Source organism: Anticarsia gemmatalis, chromosome 30 (genome assembly GCF_050436995.1).
Source record: "Anticarsia gemmatalis isolate Benzon Research Colony breed Stoneville strain chromosome 30, ilAntGemm2 primary, whole genome shotgun sequence".
Lineage (NCBI taxonomy): Eukaryota > Metazoa > Arthropoda > Insecta > Lepidoptera > Erebidae > Anticarsia > Anticarsia gemmatalis.
Window position 1 is genome coordinate 784,722 of NC_134774.1, and position 22,139 is coordinate 806,860.

General features: G+C 38.2%; 3 protein-coding genes across 4 annotated transcripts; all 3 read right to left on the bottom strand.

Annotated features, from left to right (window-relative positions):
• Positions 1–856: 856 nt before the first annotated feature.
• On the bottom strand, positions 857–21,705 carry LOC142985559 (uncharacterized). Of its 2 annotated transcripts, none has more exons than XM_076133795.1 (13): positions 21,550–21,705; positions 21,015–21,086; positions 19,843–20,024; positions 19,229–19,367; positions 13,700–13,833; positions 12,463–13,361; positions 10,270–10,462; positions 9,758–9,909; positions 8,884–9,029; positions 8,217–8,386; positions 2,860–3,007; positions 1,664–1,809; positions 857–1,030 (listed from the first exon to the last, which is right to left on the bottom strand). In XM_076133795.1, the coding sequence occupies exons 1-13, from the start codon at positions 21,629–21,631 to the stop codon at positions 884–886; spliced, it is 2,610 nt and encodes an 869-aa protein (XP_075989910.1). In that variant the 5' UTR covers positions 21,632–21,705; the 3' UTR covers positions 857–883. The 2 variants fall into 2 exon arrangements, with proteins under 2 accessions (XP_075989910.1, XP_075989909.1); XM_076133794.1 differs by having other exon boundaries at positions 8,884–9,038.
• LOC142985502 (heat shock protein 70 A1-like) lies at positions 4,665–6,686 on the bottom strand. The gene has a single exon (XM_076133712.1). It carries the CDS (start codon positions 6,684–6,686, stop codon positions 4,776–4,778), a length of 1,911 nt encoding a protein of 636 aa, XP_075989827.1. The 3' UTR covers positions 4,665–4,775.
• On the bottom strand, positions 15,779–17,586 carry LOC142985565 (putative aminopeptidase W07G4.4). The gene has a single exon (XM_076133802.1). The coding sequence runs from the start codon at positions 17,544–17,546 to the stop codon at positions 16,017–16,019; it is 1,530 nt and encodes a 509-aa protein (XP_075989917.1). The 5' UTR covers positions 17,547–17,586; the 3' UTR covers positions 15,779–16,016.
• Positions 21,706–22,139: the final 434 nt, after the last annotated feature.

Here is a 22,139-nt window from a genome sequence, read left to right on the forward strand (position 1 = left end):
AGATTAAATTAAATGTTGGGACTCCCATACTAGAAACGTAATTTGAACAATAATATTCATATTTTTGGTCTTTTTTCCAGCATGCAGTGTAATAATATCAACGGAAAAATGCGTGTTTCGCATGCGTTCGTTCAACGGTGTTAACGTCTACGATATTATAAGTAAGAGTGATATTAGTAATAATAAAAGATTTGACTCACTAGACGAATCTATATAAGTTTGTTTATAAGTTCTTTTTGTTAATAAATGTATTTTTTTCGTAGTCGAGTTTTATTTGGCAACTTTGTCGCTTGTCAGAATGTTTTTTCATGAGGCAACACTAGTAGGTTTTGAAAAAGCAGCCCGTGAAAGCGGGCTGGCGGCCTAACTGCCTTTGTGCCTTGGTCTCGGATTCGTAAACCGGGTGGGGCCAAAGAGTTCGTTATTGAGTTCTTGTTAAAAAAATCTCAGAGATTGCCCGGCGTTAGGAAGTGGAGGCCGAAGATTTCCGTGCCTCAAGCTGTCGGTCCTGCGCCTGATCACTCACTGGTCGTGTGTACCTTCACACCGGACTATGACAGTGATAAACTAAGCCCTGTTCAGTTGTCTGGTTTCAATTAAATTGGCTTCCGTAGCCGAAATCAAGAATAACATCATTTAGTTTCAGTTATAATACGAGTTTAAGATATATTAATATCATATCATTGGACAAATCACGCCGTCATTTGATTCTAAACTAAGCAGAGCTTGTACTGTCACCAGACAACTGATAAACATACTTATATACTTGTAAATACATTCTTATATAGATAAACCAGGCTCAGAACAGATCCTCTTGCTCATCAATAGTCCTTATTTTTATTAATAAAACACAATACACTTATATTTATTTACTAGTTATATACTAATCGCTACTCGCAGAGCCGTCGTCTCGTTGGCTGTCGTCTGTGAAACAGTCCACGCCATAGATACTGTTTATCTTGATGATGTCAGACTTTGACAGCAACTCATCATGCTGACCTAGTTCTCGCATTACTGAACCGTCTGGGTCCTGAAGAAAGGTTTAAAGGTCAAGGTCAAATATTCTTTATTTCATAAACTTTAACAAGTATTTAAAATCGTCAAAATATTTTTTATCTACCACCGTTTCGGAAACGGAGAAGAAACGGCAAGAAACTCACAGCTTGCTCTTTTTAAATATTCTATATATTTTATAATCTTTTTGAATAAATAAACTATGATCATACAGTAATCAATTTATGTCTCAGTTCTTAGTTAACGACAGCGCGGATCGATCTCTGAGGTTAAGTCCTGCCGAGGTTGTTCTGTGGATGGGTGACCATGTTACACATATCGAGTTCCTCCGTGTCTTTTTTTTTAAAGACAACTCCCGCAGTAAGAATTACTCTTGTGTCGCGGGGACTTTTACAAACATACAAACAACGTACACAAAGTACAACCCAAAACAACTATTTGTGGATCGTACAAATAAATATTACTGTTACTCTGCTCCTATTGGTAGCGTGATGTTCTATAGCCTATAGCCTTCCTCAATAAATAGGCTGTAAAGGCTAAAATGTTACAATAACTGGGAAAATTGTGACCCATTCTCTCTTATGTGACGCAAGCGAAGTTGCGCGAATATAGCAAGAAGTTAGAAGAAAGGCTAGGATAATGGAAGTACCTGTTCTTTATAAGTAGCGACGGTAGATATGCCAGTCTTGCCTATTTTTCTCCAAAACTGCCACGCAGGATGCATAGCGCTTTTAAAATCATATGGCAGAGCAAATGTGGCTTCATCTCTTATCTTCTCGAAGTGATGGAGTTTGTCTGTAAACGAATAATTACATACGTGGCTTAGTTAACAACAGCCGCGCGGATAGATCAGAGGTTAAGCTACGCTTGCCAGGGTTGTTCTGTGGATGGGTGACCATCTTATACGTATCTAGTTCCACTGTGTTTCGGAAGGCATGTTAGGCTGTGGGTCCCGGCTGTCGTTTTGCAGATCTTTGACAGTCGTTAACAATAGTTAGAAGCTTGAAAGTCTGACAACTAGTGTTAATACTAAGGGGTACCGTGTTATATTAAGTCGGGGAAAAAGTCTTTTCGCATTATAGTATGTATGAACTTGTAATAAAATCTTTTCTCTACACAAAAAAGCTCGATATTTGGGTATCTGACGAGCTCACTGTAAGAAACCTAATGTACCGTGTACCTACTTATATGTGATTCTTGAAGCCAAAGAGATTTTATTACAAGTTCATACATACTATAATGCGAAAAGATTTTTTCCCCGATCTAATATATTTATCAGTAATTTGGTTACCATAGTACAAGCTCTGCTTAGTTTGGAATCAAATGACCGTGTGTGAGTTGTCTAATGATATTTATCAATCAATATATATTATGTAAAACTCTTCCGTTACTGAGTGAGTGACTGACTGACTGACTGATGGACAACGCACAGCCGAAACTACCGAGCGTAGAACTAGAAATTTGGTATGCAGATTCCTTAGGAAGTATAGAGGAGCACTTCTTCTTCTTGTCGTATGGTTAGTGGTCGACCTAGTGTCAAAGTTGTTCAAGCCGCCTGAAGGCCTTTGACGTGGCTTAACGACTGTTATCTTAATTGACAATTGACATTGATTCAACCGGGACCGACTATTTGCGTGCCCTTCGAAGCACGGAGACGTCCTGTCCAAATACCACTATGCGGTCACCCATCTAAGGAATGACCGCGCCAAGGTTTGCTTAATCCACAGATCGTTTACCGACCGGTGAGCGCAACTGGCTACGGGCGAATACTCCCAAGAAATGAAATTTCTAGCCGGCAAAATTGCAGTTGGAAAGTTAATTTATTTACATTTATTTAATACATACCTGGTCTTATATGTCTGTTATGTACTCTGATGTAATTGTCCCGGTCGTGCCTGGACACTTCGAAGTAGAACCCTAGCATTGCCATCACCATCATCGCGGCGTGTTGTTTATGCTGACCGCCTTTAAACAGCTCTATACAACCGAAGTTCTGAAATAAAACATGTTTGACTCTATATCTTTAAGCCTTTTCCTTTCTGCTGTCTGTAAGGTATGCGATTGGCATGCAGAGGTCTCGGGTTCGAATCGTGGGTCGCAACAAAAAGTTGAATTACTACAAAGACTATGAATTGCTCTTTAAAATTGACTTTTACACATACAAACAACATCTAAGAAATTATTACTTAACAGAAAAATTCAGGACTTTCTGACCCGACCCATTCGAACCCGAGATCATTCTTTCTTCTTCTTTTCTTTTTTTAAGACTACTCCCTAAAATTCGATCTTGTGTCGCGGGGACTGTTGAACAAAGTCCTGCACATTTGGTTGGTTTAATGAAATTGGCTGCAGTAGCCGAATATGAGCTAGGAGGACATTATATACATAAGAATTTGTTTCGGGTGATTGTTAGTAAGTAAAACACAGTACGTAAAGTTTCTTTTTTCATTTATTTCAATAAAAATTACAATGTTAATCACAAAGAAATAAAACAATTAAATGATAAACAAACAAAAATAAAATTATGATGTGTTCATAAAAAAATGGCTTTTAATACGTGAAAACAATATTGGCAAGAGATTCACAGCCATTTTTGTAAAGCACCTAAATATATGTTATATAGTGAGCAATAATTTCACTTATTTAATTATGATTAAAAGAAGGTTCATATCTGACGGAAGATGCGTCGGGCGTAACTTAATAAGTATGTGCTTCGCACCGACGCAGCATCGGTTGAGTGTGAACGGTCGAGTGTTTTTCTATACATTTGTCTGTTCTGGCGTTGCGCGACCGATAATACGCGACGTATGTTCCGTCAGATATGAACCTTCCCTAAGTCCCCAACCCGCACTTAGCCAGCGTGGTGGACTCAAGGCCTAACTTCTCCCTCATTCCGGGAGAAGACCCCCAGAAATGTATTAAACTATTTTTAGGCATGCAAGGTTGCATCACGATGTTTTCCTTCACCGTTATAACAAGTGATCATTATTTCTTATACACACATCACTTGGAAAAGTCTTTGGTGTATTGCCTTGAGTTTTAAACCTTTAAAAACATATATTATCTAATGGTAGACAATATTTCACACTATTCTAAATCAGGAACTCTCTAAGGCACATTGAGACACACCAAATTACACATAATAACTTACTCTTCTAGAAAAATCTTCAATCACATTTCGAGAATGATCCATTCCCTCGCCGTCAACGATAGATCCCATAATACAGTCTTTATTATTGTGAAAAGTAACTAAAAATACTTAAAATACATTTCTTGAACGTTCTCTTACTGTGTTCTAGAAACATTCATTACTATACGTACAAGTCAATCTTTGGAGTCTAAGCTGTTGTATTAGGTCGGCGAAAAAGTCTTTTCGCATTATTGTATGTATGAAATTGTAATAAAATGCGAAAAGACTTTTTAACCGACCTAATATTTCCAGAATGTTCATCCAATTTTTCGCGCCTACAAGTCGACTTTTGGTAGCCAATCTGTAGTGATGCTTGTACTTGATTAAGTTGACTCCAAGAAAGTTATCTATAGATATTATACTATCAAGACCTTAAATCCTGTGTATCTATTGAAAAGTTCAGTATTTTTTGAGATCATCGTAAACGAGACCCGCGGACATTGTTTAATGTAATTAAAAGTGTCATGCACTTAGACAACAATATTAATTAAGACTGCACTGCTGTATAATAATGTATTTCATATACATCTGCTTACATAATCAAATGTAACAGTCGTGATGATTTCCTTCATCAATTTTCTAAAATCTCTTCAATCGTAGCTGTTTCATATTCTTGCAATTCTTCATAATTTTCGCTTCGCTGCCTCTTCGCACGATGCCTCCACGGCTGCCCATATATTTTCCTTAAAACCCTCGCCCATTTCCGCATAAATTCAGTCAGCTGTCTTTCAAACTCTTCCCTCAAACAATCCATATTTACTTCCAACCATTCTAAAGCATTTTTCAATTCTTCTTTCATGAATTCTTGTTCTTTTTCAGTTAGTTTTTCTCTTTGCTCAGAAATAGTTCGTTTCACTTCGTAAATATAAGATTCTAGTTGATTACGAACTTCGAGCCGCCGTTTTGATTCAATATCTTCAAATTTATACACCATTGCATCTGCAATCATTTTGCTTATATCTTCCTGGTTTAATCTGCATTCATTTTTTATAGTTATACTTTTTATATTTTCCGTGCTTTTGTCTTTAGCTGTAACACTAAGAATTCCGTTTACATCAATGTCAAAAGTTACATCAATTTTGGCTACTCCTCTCGGAGCTGGTGGTATACCATCCAATTGTATAACTCCTAATAAATTATTATTTTCTGTCAAACTCCTTTCCCCTTCGAAGATTTCAATAGTCATACTCCTTTGGAAATCATTTAAAGTAGTTATTTCTTTCGTTCTTTGGCAAGGTATGGGGGTATTCTCTTCTATGACTTTAAACATCATTCCTCTAGCAGTTTCTACGCCTAAGGATAAAGGGACAACATCTACTAGTAATAAATCTTGTATTTTTTCATGCTGTTGTCCATTCAAAATGGCCGCTTGTATCGCCGCACCGCAAGCAACGGCCTCATCTGGGTTTAAACTGGTTGTCAAATTCTTTCCATCGAAAAATTCTCTCAACAATACTTGTATTTTCGGTATTCTAGTACTCCCACCGACTAGTATTATGTTATTTATGTCTGATTTCTTCAATTTTGCATCGGTTATTGCTTTCTGTACCGGGTCTAGCGTGTCTCGAAATAAATCCGAGCATAGTTCTTCAAATAATGCCCTAGATATCTTTCCTTGGTAGTCTATCCCATCGGCCAAGCTTTCCACTTCTACTGACGCTTCCGAATACGACGTGAGAAACCTTTTCGCTCGTTCAGCAGCCGTCTTCAACCGTCGAAGTGCTTTGGCATTTCTCGTTATATCTTTGTGATATTTTTTACGAAAATCTTCAGCGAAATAAGCAACTAAACGGTTATCGAAGTCCTCACCACCTAATCGCGTGTTCCCAGCGGTCGATTTCACTTCGTAAAAAGTACCGTTGATAGTCAGAACTGAAACGTCGAAAGTGCCTCCACCGAGATCGTAAATTAAGACATTTTGGTCCCCTTTTCTATCCAAACCGTACGCTAATGCGGCCGCAGTAGGTTCATTAGTAATCCTTAAGACTTCCAGACCAGCTATAGTTCCAGCAGTCCTTGTTGCTTGTCGCTGCGAATCGTTAAAATACGCAGGAACAGTTATCACCGCTTTATCAACTGTTACTCCTAAATATTTCTCAGCAATTTCTTTCATTCTCAAAAGAACAGTACCACTTATTTCTTCGGGCGCAAAAGACTTAGTCTCCTTTTTATGTGTGACTAGAATCATAGGCTTGCCATTCACGTTCGAAATTTGGAACGGCCAATGTCGTAGATCCATTTGTACTCCAATATCGTCATATCGTCTTCCAATCAGACGTTTGGCGCCAAAAACCGTGTTTAGTGGGTTAAAAGCGGCTTGGTTTCGCGCCTCTTCGCCTATAAGACGTTCCGTTTCAGTGAACGCGACGTAAGAAGGCGTCGTTCTGTTTCCTTGTTCATTTGCTATTACTTCGACAGTCCCGTTTCTCCACACAGCGACACAAGAATACGTCGTACCCAAATCTATTCCGACAGCCACCATTTTGAAAAAAAAAAATTTTTGAACGAAATAAAACTCTGTTCGTTAATGATTTGAAAGTAGTTGCGTTGCCGCGCTTCCGGCTGTATATATAGGCTCGGCCAATCGTTCTCGAGGGTTCTGGATGACGCCGACCAATGAGAGCGCGCGGTTTGGCGAATGTTCGGGAAACGGGGTGGCCAGCGGGAGAAATTGGATTTACTTTGTTGTTATAGTAAATAGTTTTTAAATTATCGCGGCTTGTATACGTAATACTAAAATGCGCTATAGGTTTTATGCGAGGTAAATATTTTAAAGGTTTTTGATTACCGGACGTTTCGACCAAGTTAATAAATAACGTATCGTTACCTTTTAAATATTCAAAGCGCATAAGACCCATTGCGCATAATATGCATCCTAGTATTATCATATATTGAGTCTTTAAAATTAAGGTTTTAGCGTTGTAAAGTTATTCTTAATCTTTTTGTATTCATTAAAACACCGGGTTAAAATTACAAATTATTTCTATTAAGGTAACATGCAAAGAAAAAAAGGACAATTAATAGTTTATAATAAACTTAACTTAATTTACTTTTTTCAATATAGGCTTGTAACGCATAATTTCAGACGTTATATTAGCCACAACTGTTAAAATAATATCTACCTCGTATTTTTGTAATACATACTTTTCATTATATAGATTGGACATACTGGATTTAAACTCACAACACAAATAACCCACCCTTAAACGTCGTTAAACACGAAACCATTCACCCGCAATAAAAGTAAATTTTATTACCTGACCACCCAGTTCATTCTTCCCTCCTTGACGTCAGATCCCGTGAATATATCCGTCCTTCACGCACACACAGCCTTGAGACATTCGCGATTCTCCCTCTCGCTCACACATTTACGCAAGTCCATATGATTGTAAACAACGCGATTATTTTAAATAGGCTGGTTGATAATTTAATTTAGTTGTACGGAAAAGCATTTTTATATGCTTATCGGGTTAATTTAATTACTGTTTTAAAACTTTAGATGTTTAAAAAATCAATCAATCAAAATTATTTATTTCAAGCTACTGCCCATAGATATATCTGTTTTAGTTGATAGGCACATTAAATTGTGGGTCCCGGCTGTTATTGTCAAAGATCTTTGACAGTCGTTAACAGTAGTCAGAAGCTTGAAAGTCTGACAACCAGTCTTCCGAACCGTATCGTGTTATAACTCAGGTAACTGTGTTGTGGAGGTCATTTCAGGAGACCCTAGCTCAGCACCGGATCTTAATCCCACTTTATTTAAAAAGACCGTAGCCCAGCAGTGGGTCTAACACGTGTTTCATTTAAGAGACCTTAGCCAAGCAGTGAGAAGACTCTTAGCCCAGCAATGGGCCTAACCCATCCCTTAATAAAGAGACCGTAGCCCAGAAGACTTTTACCCCTCCCTCGCTTTAGGAGACTCTAGCCCGCCAAACACTTTCTTCATTTGAAAGACCTAAGCCCAGCAGTAGGAACACTTTTAACCCAGCAATGGGACAGTTTATTCCCTTACCTGTCTCCCGCCGACCCTGCCGGTGACATAATCAGGACTGGTGTCCAGAACGAGATAGTCTTCATAATTCTGTGCCTCCTCCTCCGTGATCTCCTTGATCTCCACGCACGTCTTCTGCTTCAGGATGCGGGCTACTTCTGCCAGTCTACTGCGCATGTCGTCCAGGTCATCTGGAGAGAAGATAATTTATTACACTTTATCATATGCTTAGTGGTTAGTGGTCAACCTAGTGTCGAAGTTGTTTAAGCCGTAGGCCTTTAACATGGCTTAACGACTGTTTTCTTAATCGACAACAACTAGGACCGACTTTATACAACAACAAACCCGACTAGGCCTATTAATGCCAAACCGAATATTTGTATTACAATGGGCTCCCTGTAGTAATTTCAGTATGTTCGTTGATAAAAATGCTTTTTTTAATGTGACTGCGTAAACAAAATTATTTTTGACGTCGACCGTACGTATTTGCTGAAACGTTTTTGTTGAAATAAACATAAAGATATTTAAAGACCCAGGATCAAGCACAGACAACTTTATTTTCCAAAAATATTCTTTTAAGTAAAAAAGCCAGGCGCGAATTTCTACCATACAGGGCTCTCTACCAAGTTGTCAAACTATTGAGTTAGCTTATTATTCAATGCATTGACAATCATGGTGGTCTACTTACACCCCTCAAGCGGGCTGATGACGTATCTCATGACTCCCTCAGGCCACCTCCTCTCGTGATAGAACTCCTTGTTCAGCTTCGTCAGACGGACCGTCTCCGGTACGTCTCCGCTAGGCGCCTTGTGCTTCTTTGATCTTTTCTCTTTACTGCTAATACTAAGAGAAGTTAATAATATAATTAATTTTTATGTTAGTCCAAATTTCAGATACTTTTATTTATTTTTAGAAAAGACAACTCCCGCATTAAGGTTTGCTCTTGTGTCGCGGAGACTTTTACAAACATACGAACAACGGACACAAAGTACAACCAGGCACGAAACAATCATTTGTGGATCGCACAAATATTTAGTCCGTTTGGGAATCGAAACCACGACCTCCCGACGCACTGGTAGTAGCGAGGCTACCACCTTTACCACTGCGTACCTAATAATATAGTCGATTCGAGCTAATGTCAAAATTGAATAATAATGTAAAAAAATATATACATAATATATTTACGGCCAACATAAAAAATGCTATCCGCGAAAAGATTCACTTAATTTCAGTATAATTTAATAGCCTATAGCCAGTTGCGCTCACCGGTCGGTAAACGATCTGTGGGTTAAGCAACCCTTGGTCCTTCTATAGATTTGTGACCGAATAGTGATATTTGAACTGGGCGTCCCCGTATTTCGGACGGTGCGTAAATAGTCGGTCCCGGTTGTTGTCTACTAAGTAAACAGTCGTTAAGCCACGTCAAAGGCCTTTCGGGCGGCTTGAACAACTTTGACACTAGGTTGACCACTAACCATACGATAAGAAGAAGAAAAATAGTATAATTTGATTCAAAAAATGTCGGAATTCGGCAAAAAAAAATAAAAAAAACTATTAGTCACCTTTCAGCTTTCGTAGTTCTTTCTTCTTCTGTTTCAGAAGAATCCTTAGTCTTTACTTCTTTAGTTCTGTGTGTCGTTCTTTCTGTAGTCGTTTCTAAATCACTGTCTTCTTTGTCAGAATCTAATTTAATCTTCTTTTCTATTGAAATATCCTGTTAAACAAAGATTTAATGAAACTATAACGTACATACAAGTAGAGGCCCGCCTCGGCTTTGCGCTGGTTAATTATTTTCTATGACTTTTTAAATATTATTAATATTTAATATTGCAAAGCTATACTAATATTATAAAGCTGAAGAGTTTGTTTGTTTGTTTGAACGCGCTAATCTCAGGAACTACTGGTCCGATTTGAAAAATTCTTTCAGTGTTAGATAGTCCATTTATCGAGGAAGGCTATCGGCTATATAACATCACGCTACGGCCAACAGTGACGCAAGCGAAGTTGCGCGGGTTAGCTAGTTATACATTTGTGTGCTGTACACTGAATATAAACATATTTTCTTTCTTCTTACCTTTTCAACATCAGAAGTTTTCTTGTTACCTCCTTCAAACAGATTAGGTATAGTCAAAGAAGGATCATTCTTCTTCTTCTTAGCTTGCTTCTCTTTAGACTTGGACGTATCTTCTGAATCTTTTGGAGTATTCTTCTCTTCTTCTGACACGCTCGACTCCCATTTTAAACCGGGCTTGTCTTGTTTTACTGGACTGCAGAAGAAAATTTTATAAAAGAGCATTATTAAGGTATATTTTTTTAGTTTTCCATACAATACTAACTTACTAATACTATAAATGAGAAGAATGTTTGGTATTCAACAACGATAAAACTACTGAACAAATTTCAATAAAATTTGATATACAGATAGTTTTTAAATTGGATTAACACATATGATACCTTTTTACCATGGTTGCGCTCACCGGTCGGTAAACGACCTGTGGGTTAAGCAAACCTTGATGACCCCAAAGTGGGCTTTGAACTGGGCGTCTCCGTGCGTCGGTAGGCACGTAAAAAGTCGGTCTCGGTTGTTGTCAGTTAAGATAATAGTCGTTAAGCCACGACAAAGGCCTTCGGGCGGCTTGAACAATTTTGACACTAGGTTGACCACTAACCGATAAGAAGATAATACGATAAGAAGAAGAAGACTCCGGTAAATCTTTTTACACGGACGAATTCGCGTGTAGAAACTCGTGTATACGATATAGTACAATTTTATATACTTACCATTGATTCCATTCCCGTGGGTATTTTGATCCCATCGATCCCATACAAACCTTGTTCCGTCAGTTACAAACATAAAAAAGAATTATGCGCGTACATATACATATTTCAGTGATTCATTTTTATTTAAAAAGATGAAGTATTATTACTTTATTTAAACACTTACCTAAGAAGAATTGATGAATCTTAGAAGACTGCCAGAACACCAGATTATTGTGATGATTGGTTGATACAAGTAGACACTACTTTTATTAATACTAGGGTAGAAATTTACATTAATAATGTAAGTTTGTTAAATATTATTAGATACAAGGAGCTGCCTTTTAATCCCATATAAATTTTACTTTTTCAGTTAAGTCTTTTAGCAGTGATAGCCAAGTGCTATAAGTTGGCACGTCCTACGCAAGTGGTCGCAGGTTCGAACCCGAGGCAACACATAAATTTCCAAGTTATGTGTATTTTAAAAATAATTATATTATCACTTGTTATAACGGTGAAGGAAAACATCGTGATGCAACCTTGTATGTCTGAGAGTTGTTTAGAGCAGGTACGCAAAATCCCCACTCCGCACTTGGTCAGCGTGGTGGACTCAAGGCCTAACCCCTCCTTCATTACGGGAGGAGACCCTTGCCCAGCAGTGGGCCATTGATGGGTTTTTATTGACAAAATAATTAAGTTCATGTTGCATATTGGTTAAAAATATATCTCTGTCTGTATGTGAATGGGGCAAGGGAAGTTTGTAGGGATCGTATCCACTGACGTTCTCTGGTCTTTGCGTACCCCTATGGGAAAAGGCGAGATATTATGTATGTATGTATGATAAGTTAATTTTGTTTAGAATATAACACGTACACTTTAACTAAGTACCTTACTTGTATAATTTCTACACATTTGTTTGAATAAATAACACGTAATTTAAATAATCTACTTCCATCTAAAATTTATCAGTAAAAATCAAAATTAGTTTGTAATCAAATTGTCTTCTACGAATTAGATTGTGTTAAGTGGTGAAACATGATTTAATATAATTTTAGTATATAAGTTTTATTGTAAATAATGTTAGATAAGTGTTAAAGAATCCATATACCAAAGCGATTTTTTTATTTCATGAAAACTATGAATGCATCTTGTAGACTACTATGATATAGAGTCGCCGGCAACGAGTCGGCAATGAGGACGGATTTTGCATTCAAAAGAATAATATTTGAAACTTGTAAAATGCTATGTAATTAAGCCGCCGACGTCGAAAACTCGCCTACACATGACAGCGATCGACCGTCAAACGAATTATGTGTGAAAATATGTCTTTATAATAAAACCACCTACTTACATCAATTCGCCAACATATGTCGGCGGGTCGGCGACTTAAGTTAATGTCCTTGAGTTATGAAGTTTAGTGTATTTAGTAAGTACATGTTTAATAGTGTTAGGACAATCCAAAAAATAATCAACAAAAAACAAAATTCAAATCATTTATTCAAAACCTTACCTGTATCGCCGTCCTTCGAAGAATCTTCTCTTCTCTTCTTTAGGGCTTTCCTTCTTTTCTAACTTCTCTATTACGGCCTGTTTTTCCTTCTCTAACTTTTCTTTAGAAGGAGACAATTTTTTCGCTTCAGTTACCTGTCTTTTCCTTCTAGCAGAAGAAGCCGTTGTCGCTTCTGCGCTATCATTTCTCGCTCGCCAAGCGTATTTATCATATGAATAGCTAGCAGCCTGACCCCTATGCTTAGTCGATTGTATTATATAAGGTCTATGGTTAGTCGAGTACTTAACTTTTCCCGATTTAGTCGATCTATAAGTAGGTTGGCAGCGCGAATCGAAACGCCAGTTGCATCCTTGTCGTTGGTACGTTTCGATTGCACCGGGATTCTCGCAGAACAACGTCAAATTAGCGATCGCGTTTTCAACTGATGATTTCGCGTGATTAGTAACTAGAGCAAGAATACTTAGTATACCAGGTTCGGTTTTATTTAAATCAATTTTTAACGGCAATTCCGGTTTTTGATTGACATCTTTGCAGAATTTCTCCCTTGCTATTTTCAAAGCTTTTGATGAGACTTTGTAGACTTGGTCGATTACTTCCTGTGCCTCTAAATCTATTCCTAGCTCTTTTAAACTCTTGGCTATATTTTCTTCTTGGACCGTTTGAGGGACTTCCGCTTCTAAGACACTGGGTGGTGGAGTTATATTTCTATTTACTCTTAAATTCTGCAAAGTGGTTAGTTCCTCCACTTCGCGTTTCTTCCTAGCCACGCCAGGATATGACTGGCAGAGTTCGATTTTTTCTAGCCGATCTCGTGTTCTACATTCTGGGCCGTAGACTATGTCTATCTTTTTTAGGTCTAATGCTGTTAGGCTTGTTGGATTTGGGTGGCGGTCTTGACGCTGCAATATAATTAAATAATTGTAACCCATTAATGTCCCACTGCTGGGCAAGGGTGTCCTATAATGATAGAGGGAGCCTTGAGTCCACCACGCTGGCCAAGTGCGGGTTGGGAACGGCACACCTTCATGAATTACTGTTCTGAACAACTCTCAGACATGCTAAGTTGCATCATAATGTTCCTTTACCGTTGGAGCAAGTGATTATTATACCTACAGTTACTGAAAAAAATCTGAAGTACATACCATCAATTGGCAAAATTTTGTACGGGAATTGTCTTTAAAATTAAATATAGCAGTGCTATATGAATAAATAACTAGATCTTTTTACTCCCTCTTACCTTAAAGACAATAGTCCTATGTCCATTCTTGCTGAACTCTCGCTCTCCGAAGTGTAACACGCTGTTGACATCGTAAGGAAGGCGACGCAGCTCCATCGGAAGAACTACGTCTTTTGTAAATAGTTCCACTGCACCTATATACAAAGAAATATTGACCTTCATATAAAAGAGTGGCTAGGAGTTTGTTGGCAGCTCTTCTCATTGGCCAATTTCTTCCGAACTGGCGGTAAATTTACTCTCTGTATCATTGACTATCAAAAGTGTCAGTATTTGACTATCATGATGTAGGTAGATGCTCCCATCATGCTTCCAATACACGTGTTATCTTACTTATTAGCACCTTTATATTGATTTAATTTATTTATATTATGACTTATGTGTGTTCGGTAGTGTTGGTAGCAGCTCCTTACATCATCAAAGATTTATACCTAATAGAAAGATTGTTAAAACTAATCAGCGATTATAAAGAGTGTCCAGGAGTTTGTTGGCAGCTCTTCTCATTGGCCCTACCTTCCGAACTAGCGGTAAATTCACTCTCTGTATCATTGACTATCTTAAGTGTCAGCATTTGACCTATATGTATCGAATACGATACCAGTTTGGAGGGGAATTGAATCAATCAGTCTAGCCTTTCTTCCAACTATGTTGGAGTCGGCTTCCAGTCTCATCGGATGCAGCTGAATACCAGTGTTTTACATGGAGCGATCGTCTATGGGACCTACACAACACAGTTACTTGGGTTATAACACGATACTACTCGGTTAGACTACACTTTCTTTCTATAACAACCGTGATATTATTGATAAATCAACAAATTATTCCACGGGCGGCACACAGTCTAATGATTGATAACAGAGATATGATACTGTACACAGCAATTACAATTGAATGTGGTGCATTGCAGTCACAAATAAACGTTATTTATCAGGAGTTCAATGTACACATGATAATACTAAGTTATATTTATCAGATAATTATACAATTTACAATTAAATATTTTAATAAATCTTGGGGGTCTTTCTATCTATCTATCGTATGGTTAGTGGTCAACCTAGTGTCAAAGTTGTTTAAGCCGCCCGAAAGGCCTTTGACATGGCTTAACGACTGTTATCTTGATTGACCACAACCGGGACCGACTTTTTACGTGCCCTCCAAAGCACAGAGACGCTCAGTTCAAATACCACTATGCGATCACCCATCTATAGAATGACCGCGCCAACGGTTTCTTAACCCACAGATTAGTCTTGCTAGAAATGCTAAATGCATTTACATCCTACTAATATTGTAAATACGAAAGTTTGTGAGTATGTATGTATGTGTATGCTTGTATGAATAATATAAATAATAATAAATAAATAAATATCATTGGACAACTCACACACGGTCATTTGATTCCAAACTAAGCAGAGCTTGTACTATGGTAACCAAATAACTGATAAACATACTTATATACTTCTAAATACATACTTATATAGATACATTAACATCCAGGCTCAAAACAAATATTCGTGCTCATCACACAAAGATTTGTCCCGGGTGGGATTCGAACCCACCACACGCGGCGCTCCGGTTGTTGCGGCGAGGTGACCGCTTAAACCACTGCGCCAAACGTGCAGTTTGGATGAATGAATGGATGTTTGTTACGCTAATACTACTGAAATTTGGTATATAGATAGCTGAAGACCTAGAATAACACATAGGCTACTTTATTCCCTGAGTTTCCGAGTGAACGGGATTTACACGGGAAGGGTTTTCACGCGGACGAAATCACGGCCTCTAGTACATAATATAATGTCACCCCTGATATACCGAAATGTATAGGCAGCTATGTATGCAATACACCCATATTTCGTTATTAACAATGTTAGTCCCATGTAATAGGGAGCGAGCCTATTGCTGTATACCGGGCACGCTACCAAACTCCGGGCTACTATTTATAAATATTTATTTGTTAGAGCAGGGAATCGAACTCAAAGCTTAATGATAAAACGTCTACGTTACAGAGACAGTTAATATGGTTGTTAAAATATCTTTATAAGTATGTATTAAGAAGTAATAGGAAATAAAAATAATTTTGAAAATATTAATACTTTTATTGCCACTTAATACTATTGTAATACATTTCAAAATATACATAGATAAATCTCGAGACTTTTAAACACAAAAATCACATAACTATAACCTGTATTAACACTTAGGAAACTTTATACTGCGAAAATATTTTCACGCGAACGAAATCGCGAGCAGAAGCTACAAATTCAAAATTTATATAAAACTCTTTACAAAGTAGTTGAAATATCTCTTTCTTGGCATAAGTTTACAAAAGCACCTTATGTACATGGCATAAAGACAAAATTGGCACAGCAGTAGGTTCATGAGGGGGAGACCCGGCCGCGCCAGCAATATCCAAATGAGTATATTTCACATTCTTATCTTCCAATCCTCCCACTTTGATCAGAAACCCTGCCGCGAGCTGATGATGACGACATTTCGCATCCATATCCACCTGAAGTAAGTCGTCTCCTTTACATTTGCCAACATTAACGGACAAATCTTCCGGCCTAACAATGGATACTTCAAAACCTTCCCCAATTCGTGCACCGCTAAATTGAATCTTGCTTGCATGGTTCGTTGCTTTTGCGCTATGGTTATCCATAGCGGCTGTATAATCGCCATAAGACAACCTCGCATGGCCCGTTAAAGTAGCGATGGTATAGATATGAGGGTTCAGCTCTTTCAAGGCATCTTCACCAGCTTTGAACAGTGCATCAGCCATCGCAAATCTACCTTCAGCATCCGTATTTGTCACTCGTACAGTTTTCCCACTTTTTGATACTAATAACTCATCCGGTACGTACGAATCTTCGCCGATAGAGTTACGGCAAAGACATAATATACCAATAACTTTTAAATGAGGTGGTTTGAGTAAAGAACAAGCTTTAAGAAAGCCAGCGACGGCAGCAGCGCCACTTTTATCGCGGGACATACCAGCCATTTTTCCAGAGATTTTTAAATCAGCACCGCCGGTGTCGTAAGTAACTCCTTTTCCAACTAAAATTATTGTTTCAGTCACTCTTGCGGGGTCCGAAGGCTTGTACTCAATTTCTACGATTCTTGGTTTATGTCTTTCAATGCGACTGGCTGCTCGGGAAACAGCAGACAACAGAGGATAATCCGTAGCAATGGTTGTTTCATCATCAATTACATTTATAGCAATATTACTATACCCTTCAAACTTGTTTTTAACAAACTGGACAATATTTTCAGGCGACATTCTCTCCGGGTCTCCACCCGCGATATCTCTGGCAAACACTCTTGCTTTTTCTAACGCAATCGCATTGCGAACAGTCTTTTCAAAACCTTCGCTTCTCTTCTCTTCAGAATGGAAACCGATTTTGATGAAATTCTTCGTGTTATCTCGTTCTCTCATTTGTATTGGCGTGTATAACGCTTCTAGCGCGCCCAGGATACAGACTAACTGACTGTCTGGGAAATTGACGACATTTTGCACAATAAGTAGTGGTTTCTTAGACCCAGCATCAAGGGCTCTGATCATACCTTTATAGGCCGCTTCTTTAATCACTCGAGCGTCGTGATAACCAGTAATCTTTCCTGTCGGAGCCAGGATAATTCTTCCACCGGAGACATAGTCACAGCTCCATACGGTTGGCGTTTTCGTCACGTGTTTGTCTATCTTAACAATGTTGTTTATAAAACTGTCTATGTGCCTAGGTAAAGTCACTTTTAGTTCTTCAGGATATAGTATAAGAATTACGGCGTCGTAATCTATGGATTGGATATTAGTTTCGATGAACAAATTGTCGTATAGTTTGAAGTCCTGCGCCATGTTGGTAAGACGTTCCGATTGCAACTGATGTTTAATTATCAATTTATCGAAAGGTTTATTTAGTTTAGTGTTGTAGCGGAAATACGGAGTTTGTATTTTAAGTATTAAGTCCGAATTTAATATCATTTAATTTGAAGTGATGTTTAAATATATCTGTCTTTGAAAAATGGCTGTTTATTTATTTTTTAAAGACGACTCCTACATTAATAACAGCTCTTGTGTCGCGGGGACTTTTACAAGCATACAAACAACGGACTCAAAGTACAACCAGACCCGAAACGATTATTTGCGGATCGCACAAACTATTGTTCCGTGTGGGAATCAAACGACCTTCTGACGCAATGGTAGTGGCGTGGTGATCTAAACCACTGCGCTGTTTGTATGTTTGTAGAAGTCCCCGCGACACAAGAGCAATTCTTAGTGCAGGATTTGTCTTTTTTATTATTTACTAGCTGACCCGGCGAACTTCGTACCGCCTAAAATATGCAAAATTAAATGTCTATTTTTCAATATTTTCGAGAGATTTTTTAATATTTTTTTCCGTAAGAACCTTCTCCTAATAATAACAAATACAACACAAAAAGAATTAGTAAAATCGGTCCAGCCATTCACGCGTGATGCCGTGACCAAGGAAAACGGGTTTCATTTTTATATATATAGATTTCTTCAGAAAGTTATATAGATATACGGATGCGGAATTTAACTTACATTACAGCACTAAATGCTTGAATATTTTATATAATTATCAGTAGATATAATATTATAAGTAATTATATGAAATAATGTTGGCACGAGGATAAGATTGTTCTGATATTATTATGAAATTTTGATAAGATAATTTAATCAGTGAATGTACATATTATGATATGATAACATGCAAAATTGTTTAGACAACTTAATTTTATTTATCTTTAACGATTTTTCTATAATTCAAAGAATTTGTTACAAACATTTATCAATAATCAAAGAAAATTTTATGCTAATGAGCCGCTCATAGCCAGTTGTGCTCACCGGTCGATAAACGATCTGTGTGTTAAGCAACCATTGGCGCGGTCAATCTATAGATGGGTGACAGCATAGTGGTATATGAACTGATCGTCTCCGTGCTTCGCAGAGCATGTAAAAAGTCGGTCCCGGTTGTTGTTAATTAAGATAACAGTCGTTAAGCCACGTCAAAGGCCTTCGGGCGACTTGAACAACTTTGACATTAGGTTGACCTCTAGCCATACGATAAGAAGAAGATCTATAGAAAAGAAGAGTAAATAAGATTCGGACAAAAAAGACAGTGATATAGAATCGACAGCAGAAAGAACGACACACACAACTAAAGAAGTAACGCCTAAAGATTCTTCTGAAACAGAAGAGGAAAGAACTACGAAAGCTGAAAGGTGACTAATAGATTCTCTTATTTTTAGCAGATTTTGAATCAAATTATACTGAAATTAAGCTAGTAAATATTAGATCAGGAAAAAGTCTTTTCGCATTATAGTATGTATGAACTTGTAATAAAATCTTTTCTCTACACAAAGAAAGCTCGATATTTGGGTACCTCACGAGCTCACTGAAAGACACCTAATGAACCGTGTACCTGTGATTGTTGAAGCCAAAGAGATTTTATTACAAGTTCATACATACTATAATGCGAAAAGAGTTTTTCCCTCACCTAATTTATGAAAACTTACCATTTTCCACGTTTTCTATCAACACTTTGATGTAAAGGTCTCTGCTGAGTCTGTTGTGTTCGAACGGGAAGCCCAGAGCGAGCATGATCATCATGTTCAGCTGCGGCTGACGAAGACAGTCGTAGCCGAGACGTACCGTCTAGGAAAACATAGAAATAGTCACTCAAACGATCTGTGGGTTAAGCAAATCTTAGAGCCATTCTTTAGATGGGTGACCGCATAGTGGTATTCGAACTGGGCGTCTCCGTGATTCAGAGAGCACGTAAAAAGTCAGTCCCGGTCAGCCACATCGGTATAGACATTCAGTGTCATATTATACATCACCGGATGCAGCTGAATACCAGTGTTTTACATGGAGCGACTGTCTATCTAACCTCCACAACACAGTTACCTGGGTTATAACACGATACTCGGTAAGACTGGTTGTCAGACTTTCAAGCTATTGACTACTGTTAACGACTGTCAAAGATCTTCGAAAATGACAGCCGGGACACACAATTTAACGTGTCTTCCGAAACACGGAAGAAAGAATGTGTAAGATGGTTACCCATCCACAGAACAACCCCAGAGATCGACCCGCGCGGCTTTCGTTAACTAAGCTGCTATATACTTACATGTGGCTTATATATCGAGTGTCCTATGGGCTCAATCCTGCAAGTCTTCGTACCCTCAGGGTTGATGAAGGTCATGACGTGTTCGTTGTCCTTCGGAGCCGCCATCACTGGGTGGAACTTGAGACAGGTCTTGAAGGAAAACACTGAGAGTGCCGACAAAATGGCCACGGACTGTTCCTTGTCTATAAGAAATGTATAATTTACAAATATCAGCTGTTTAGTGAATAGCCAGTTGCGCTCACCGGTCGGTAAACGATCTGTGGGTTAAGCAACCCTTGGCGCGGTCATTACATAGATGGGTGACCGCATAGTGGTATCTAAGCTGGGAGTCTCCGTGCTTCGGAGGGCACGTAAAAAGTCGGTCCCAGCTGTTTTAAATAAAGATAACAGTCGTTAAGCCATGTCAAGTGCCTCTCGGGCGGCTTGAACAACTTTGACACTAGGTTGACGACTAACCATACGATGAATAAACATTGAATAGCTGTGTTTATAAAAGAAAGTCGTGTTAGTTATTGTTCACTGTTTATAACTCAAGTAAGATGGAACTGAAAATTGTTGGGGGTAGCTTATAAAGTCGTCCTGACCGATTTTGGCTACGGCGGCCAGTTTCATTGAAACGTTGTCAGACTTTCAAGCTTCTGACTACTGTAAACGACTGTCAAAGATCTTTGAAAATGACAGCCGGGACTCACAATTTAACGTGCCTTCCGAAAACACGGAGGAACTCGATATGTATAAGATGGTCACCCATTCACAGAACAACCTCGGCAAACGTAGCGCGGCTGTTATTTACTAAGCCACGAGCTCCTCAGTAAACCACAGGGGGGGGGGGGGGTAAACCTATGTATTAATCACAAGCTGACCCGCGCAACTTCGCTTGCGTCACATAAGAGAGAATGATTGATTGATGATGAAAAATTTTCCTCGTTTTCGTAACCTTTTTTACTGGTACTCTGCTCCTATAGGTCGTAGCGTGATGATATATGTATAGTCTCAAATCTTTTTCGATAAATGGACTAACACTGAAATAATTTTTAAAATCGGACCAGTAGTTCCTGAGATTAGCGCATTCAAACAAACAAACAAACTCTTCAGTTTATAATATTAGTGTATAGATTATTATTTAAGAACAAATAACATGTTTTCTATACTATATTTTTCGTTTTACTTACCAAAATGATCATGGTGAACGTAGAAAGGTATCGTCGCATTCGGCCAGAACATAAACGCTTCCGTAGTTATATCTGATGAAAATACAATAATTTATTTAACACTACTAATATAAATGCGAAAGTTTGTTAAGATGGTAGCATGGTTCTTACAAAACCACTTTTTATAACTTTTATTTCGTATTCGGTTACGGTTATGGATATGTTTTTTTATATCCGATATCCGAAAGTTGAAGACTGCCTCCGTGGCACAGTTAGGTCGCCACGCCGCGCCGCTACCATTGCGTCAGGAGGTCGTGGTTTCGATTTCCACCCGATTTGTGCGATCCACAAATAATTGTTTCGGGTCTGGTTGTACTTTGTCCGTTGTTTGTATGTTCGTAAAAGTCCCCGCGACACAAGTGCAATTCTTAGTACGGGAATTGTCTTTTTTTTAATGAAATTAAGAAATACACACTTCTGCATTTATACTCTTTACTCTGGGAAATATTTTTACGCGAACAAAAACGAGGGTAGATATGTATAACTATTTACCTACCTTTAGTATTCAACGGGTCTATTTCAGCTGAAATTAACGCCATATTTATAATAAATAAAAATATACTCCGATATACCGACATTGTAACAAAAAGGTGACTAAAATTACTAAATTTTTCAATTGAAATTTTTATTACATGTTTATGGCAATGCGTTATTGGAGCGAATCAAAATGTTATTATATTTTGTATATTAAAACTTTACTGCCTCAGTGGCGCAGTCGGTAGTGTATGCAACTGGCGCACAAGAGGTCTCGGGTTCGAATCCTGGGTCGGGCTCAAAAATTCTTTTCTGAGATTTTCTGTTAAGACTTTTTTAGAGATTGCCCGGAGTTATGAAGTTGGGGTCGTAGACCTCCGTGCCTCGGAGAGCACGTAAAGCCGTCGGTCCTGCGCCTGACCTCTCACTGGTCGTGTGTACCGTCACACCGGACTATGAGAGTGGCACATTACTGTTAAAATTTAGATTTTATTAAAAGTCGTTTCCCGCGTCTGTCTCTATGTCTGTATGCATGTAGGCTTACATCTTTAAAACTGCGCAACGGATTTTGATGCGGTATTTTAAATAGATATGGTTATTTAAGAATTGGGA

What these genes read in the sequence shown, in the direction of transcription:
- LOC142985502 (XM_076133712.1), bottom strand. Translation starts at nt 6,686, where the DNA reads ATGGTGGCTGTCGGAATAGATTTGGGTACGACGTATTCTTGTGTCGCT.
- LOC142985565 (XM_076133802.1), bottom strand. Translation starts at nt 17,546, where the DNA reads ATGGCGCAGGACTTCAAACTATACGACAATTTGTTCATCGAAACTAAT.
- LOC142985559 (XM_076133794.1), bottom strand. Translation starts at nt 21,631, where the DNA reads ATGTCGGTATATCGGAGTATATTTTTATTTATTATAAATATGGCGTTA. An exon ending in AGAACTACGAAAGCTGAAAG is followed by an intron (nt 9,039 to 9,757) that starts GTGACTAATAGT and finishes AACTTCTCTTAG; the next exon opens with TATTAGCAGTAAAGAGAAAA. An exon ending in TAACAGACATATAAGACCAG is followed by an intron (nt 1,810 to 2,859) that starts GTATGTATTAAA and finishes ATTCGTTTACAG; the next exon opens with ACAAACTCCATCACTTCGAG.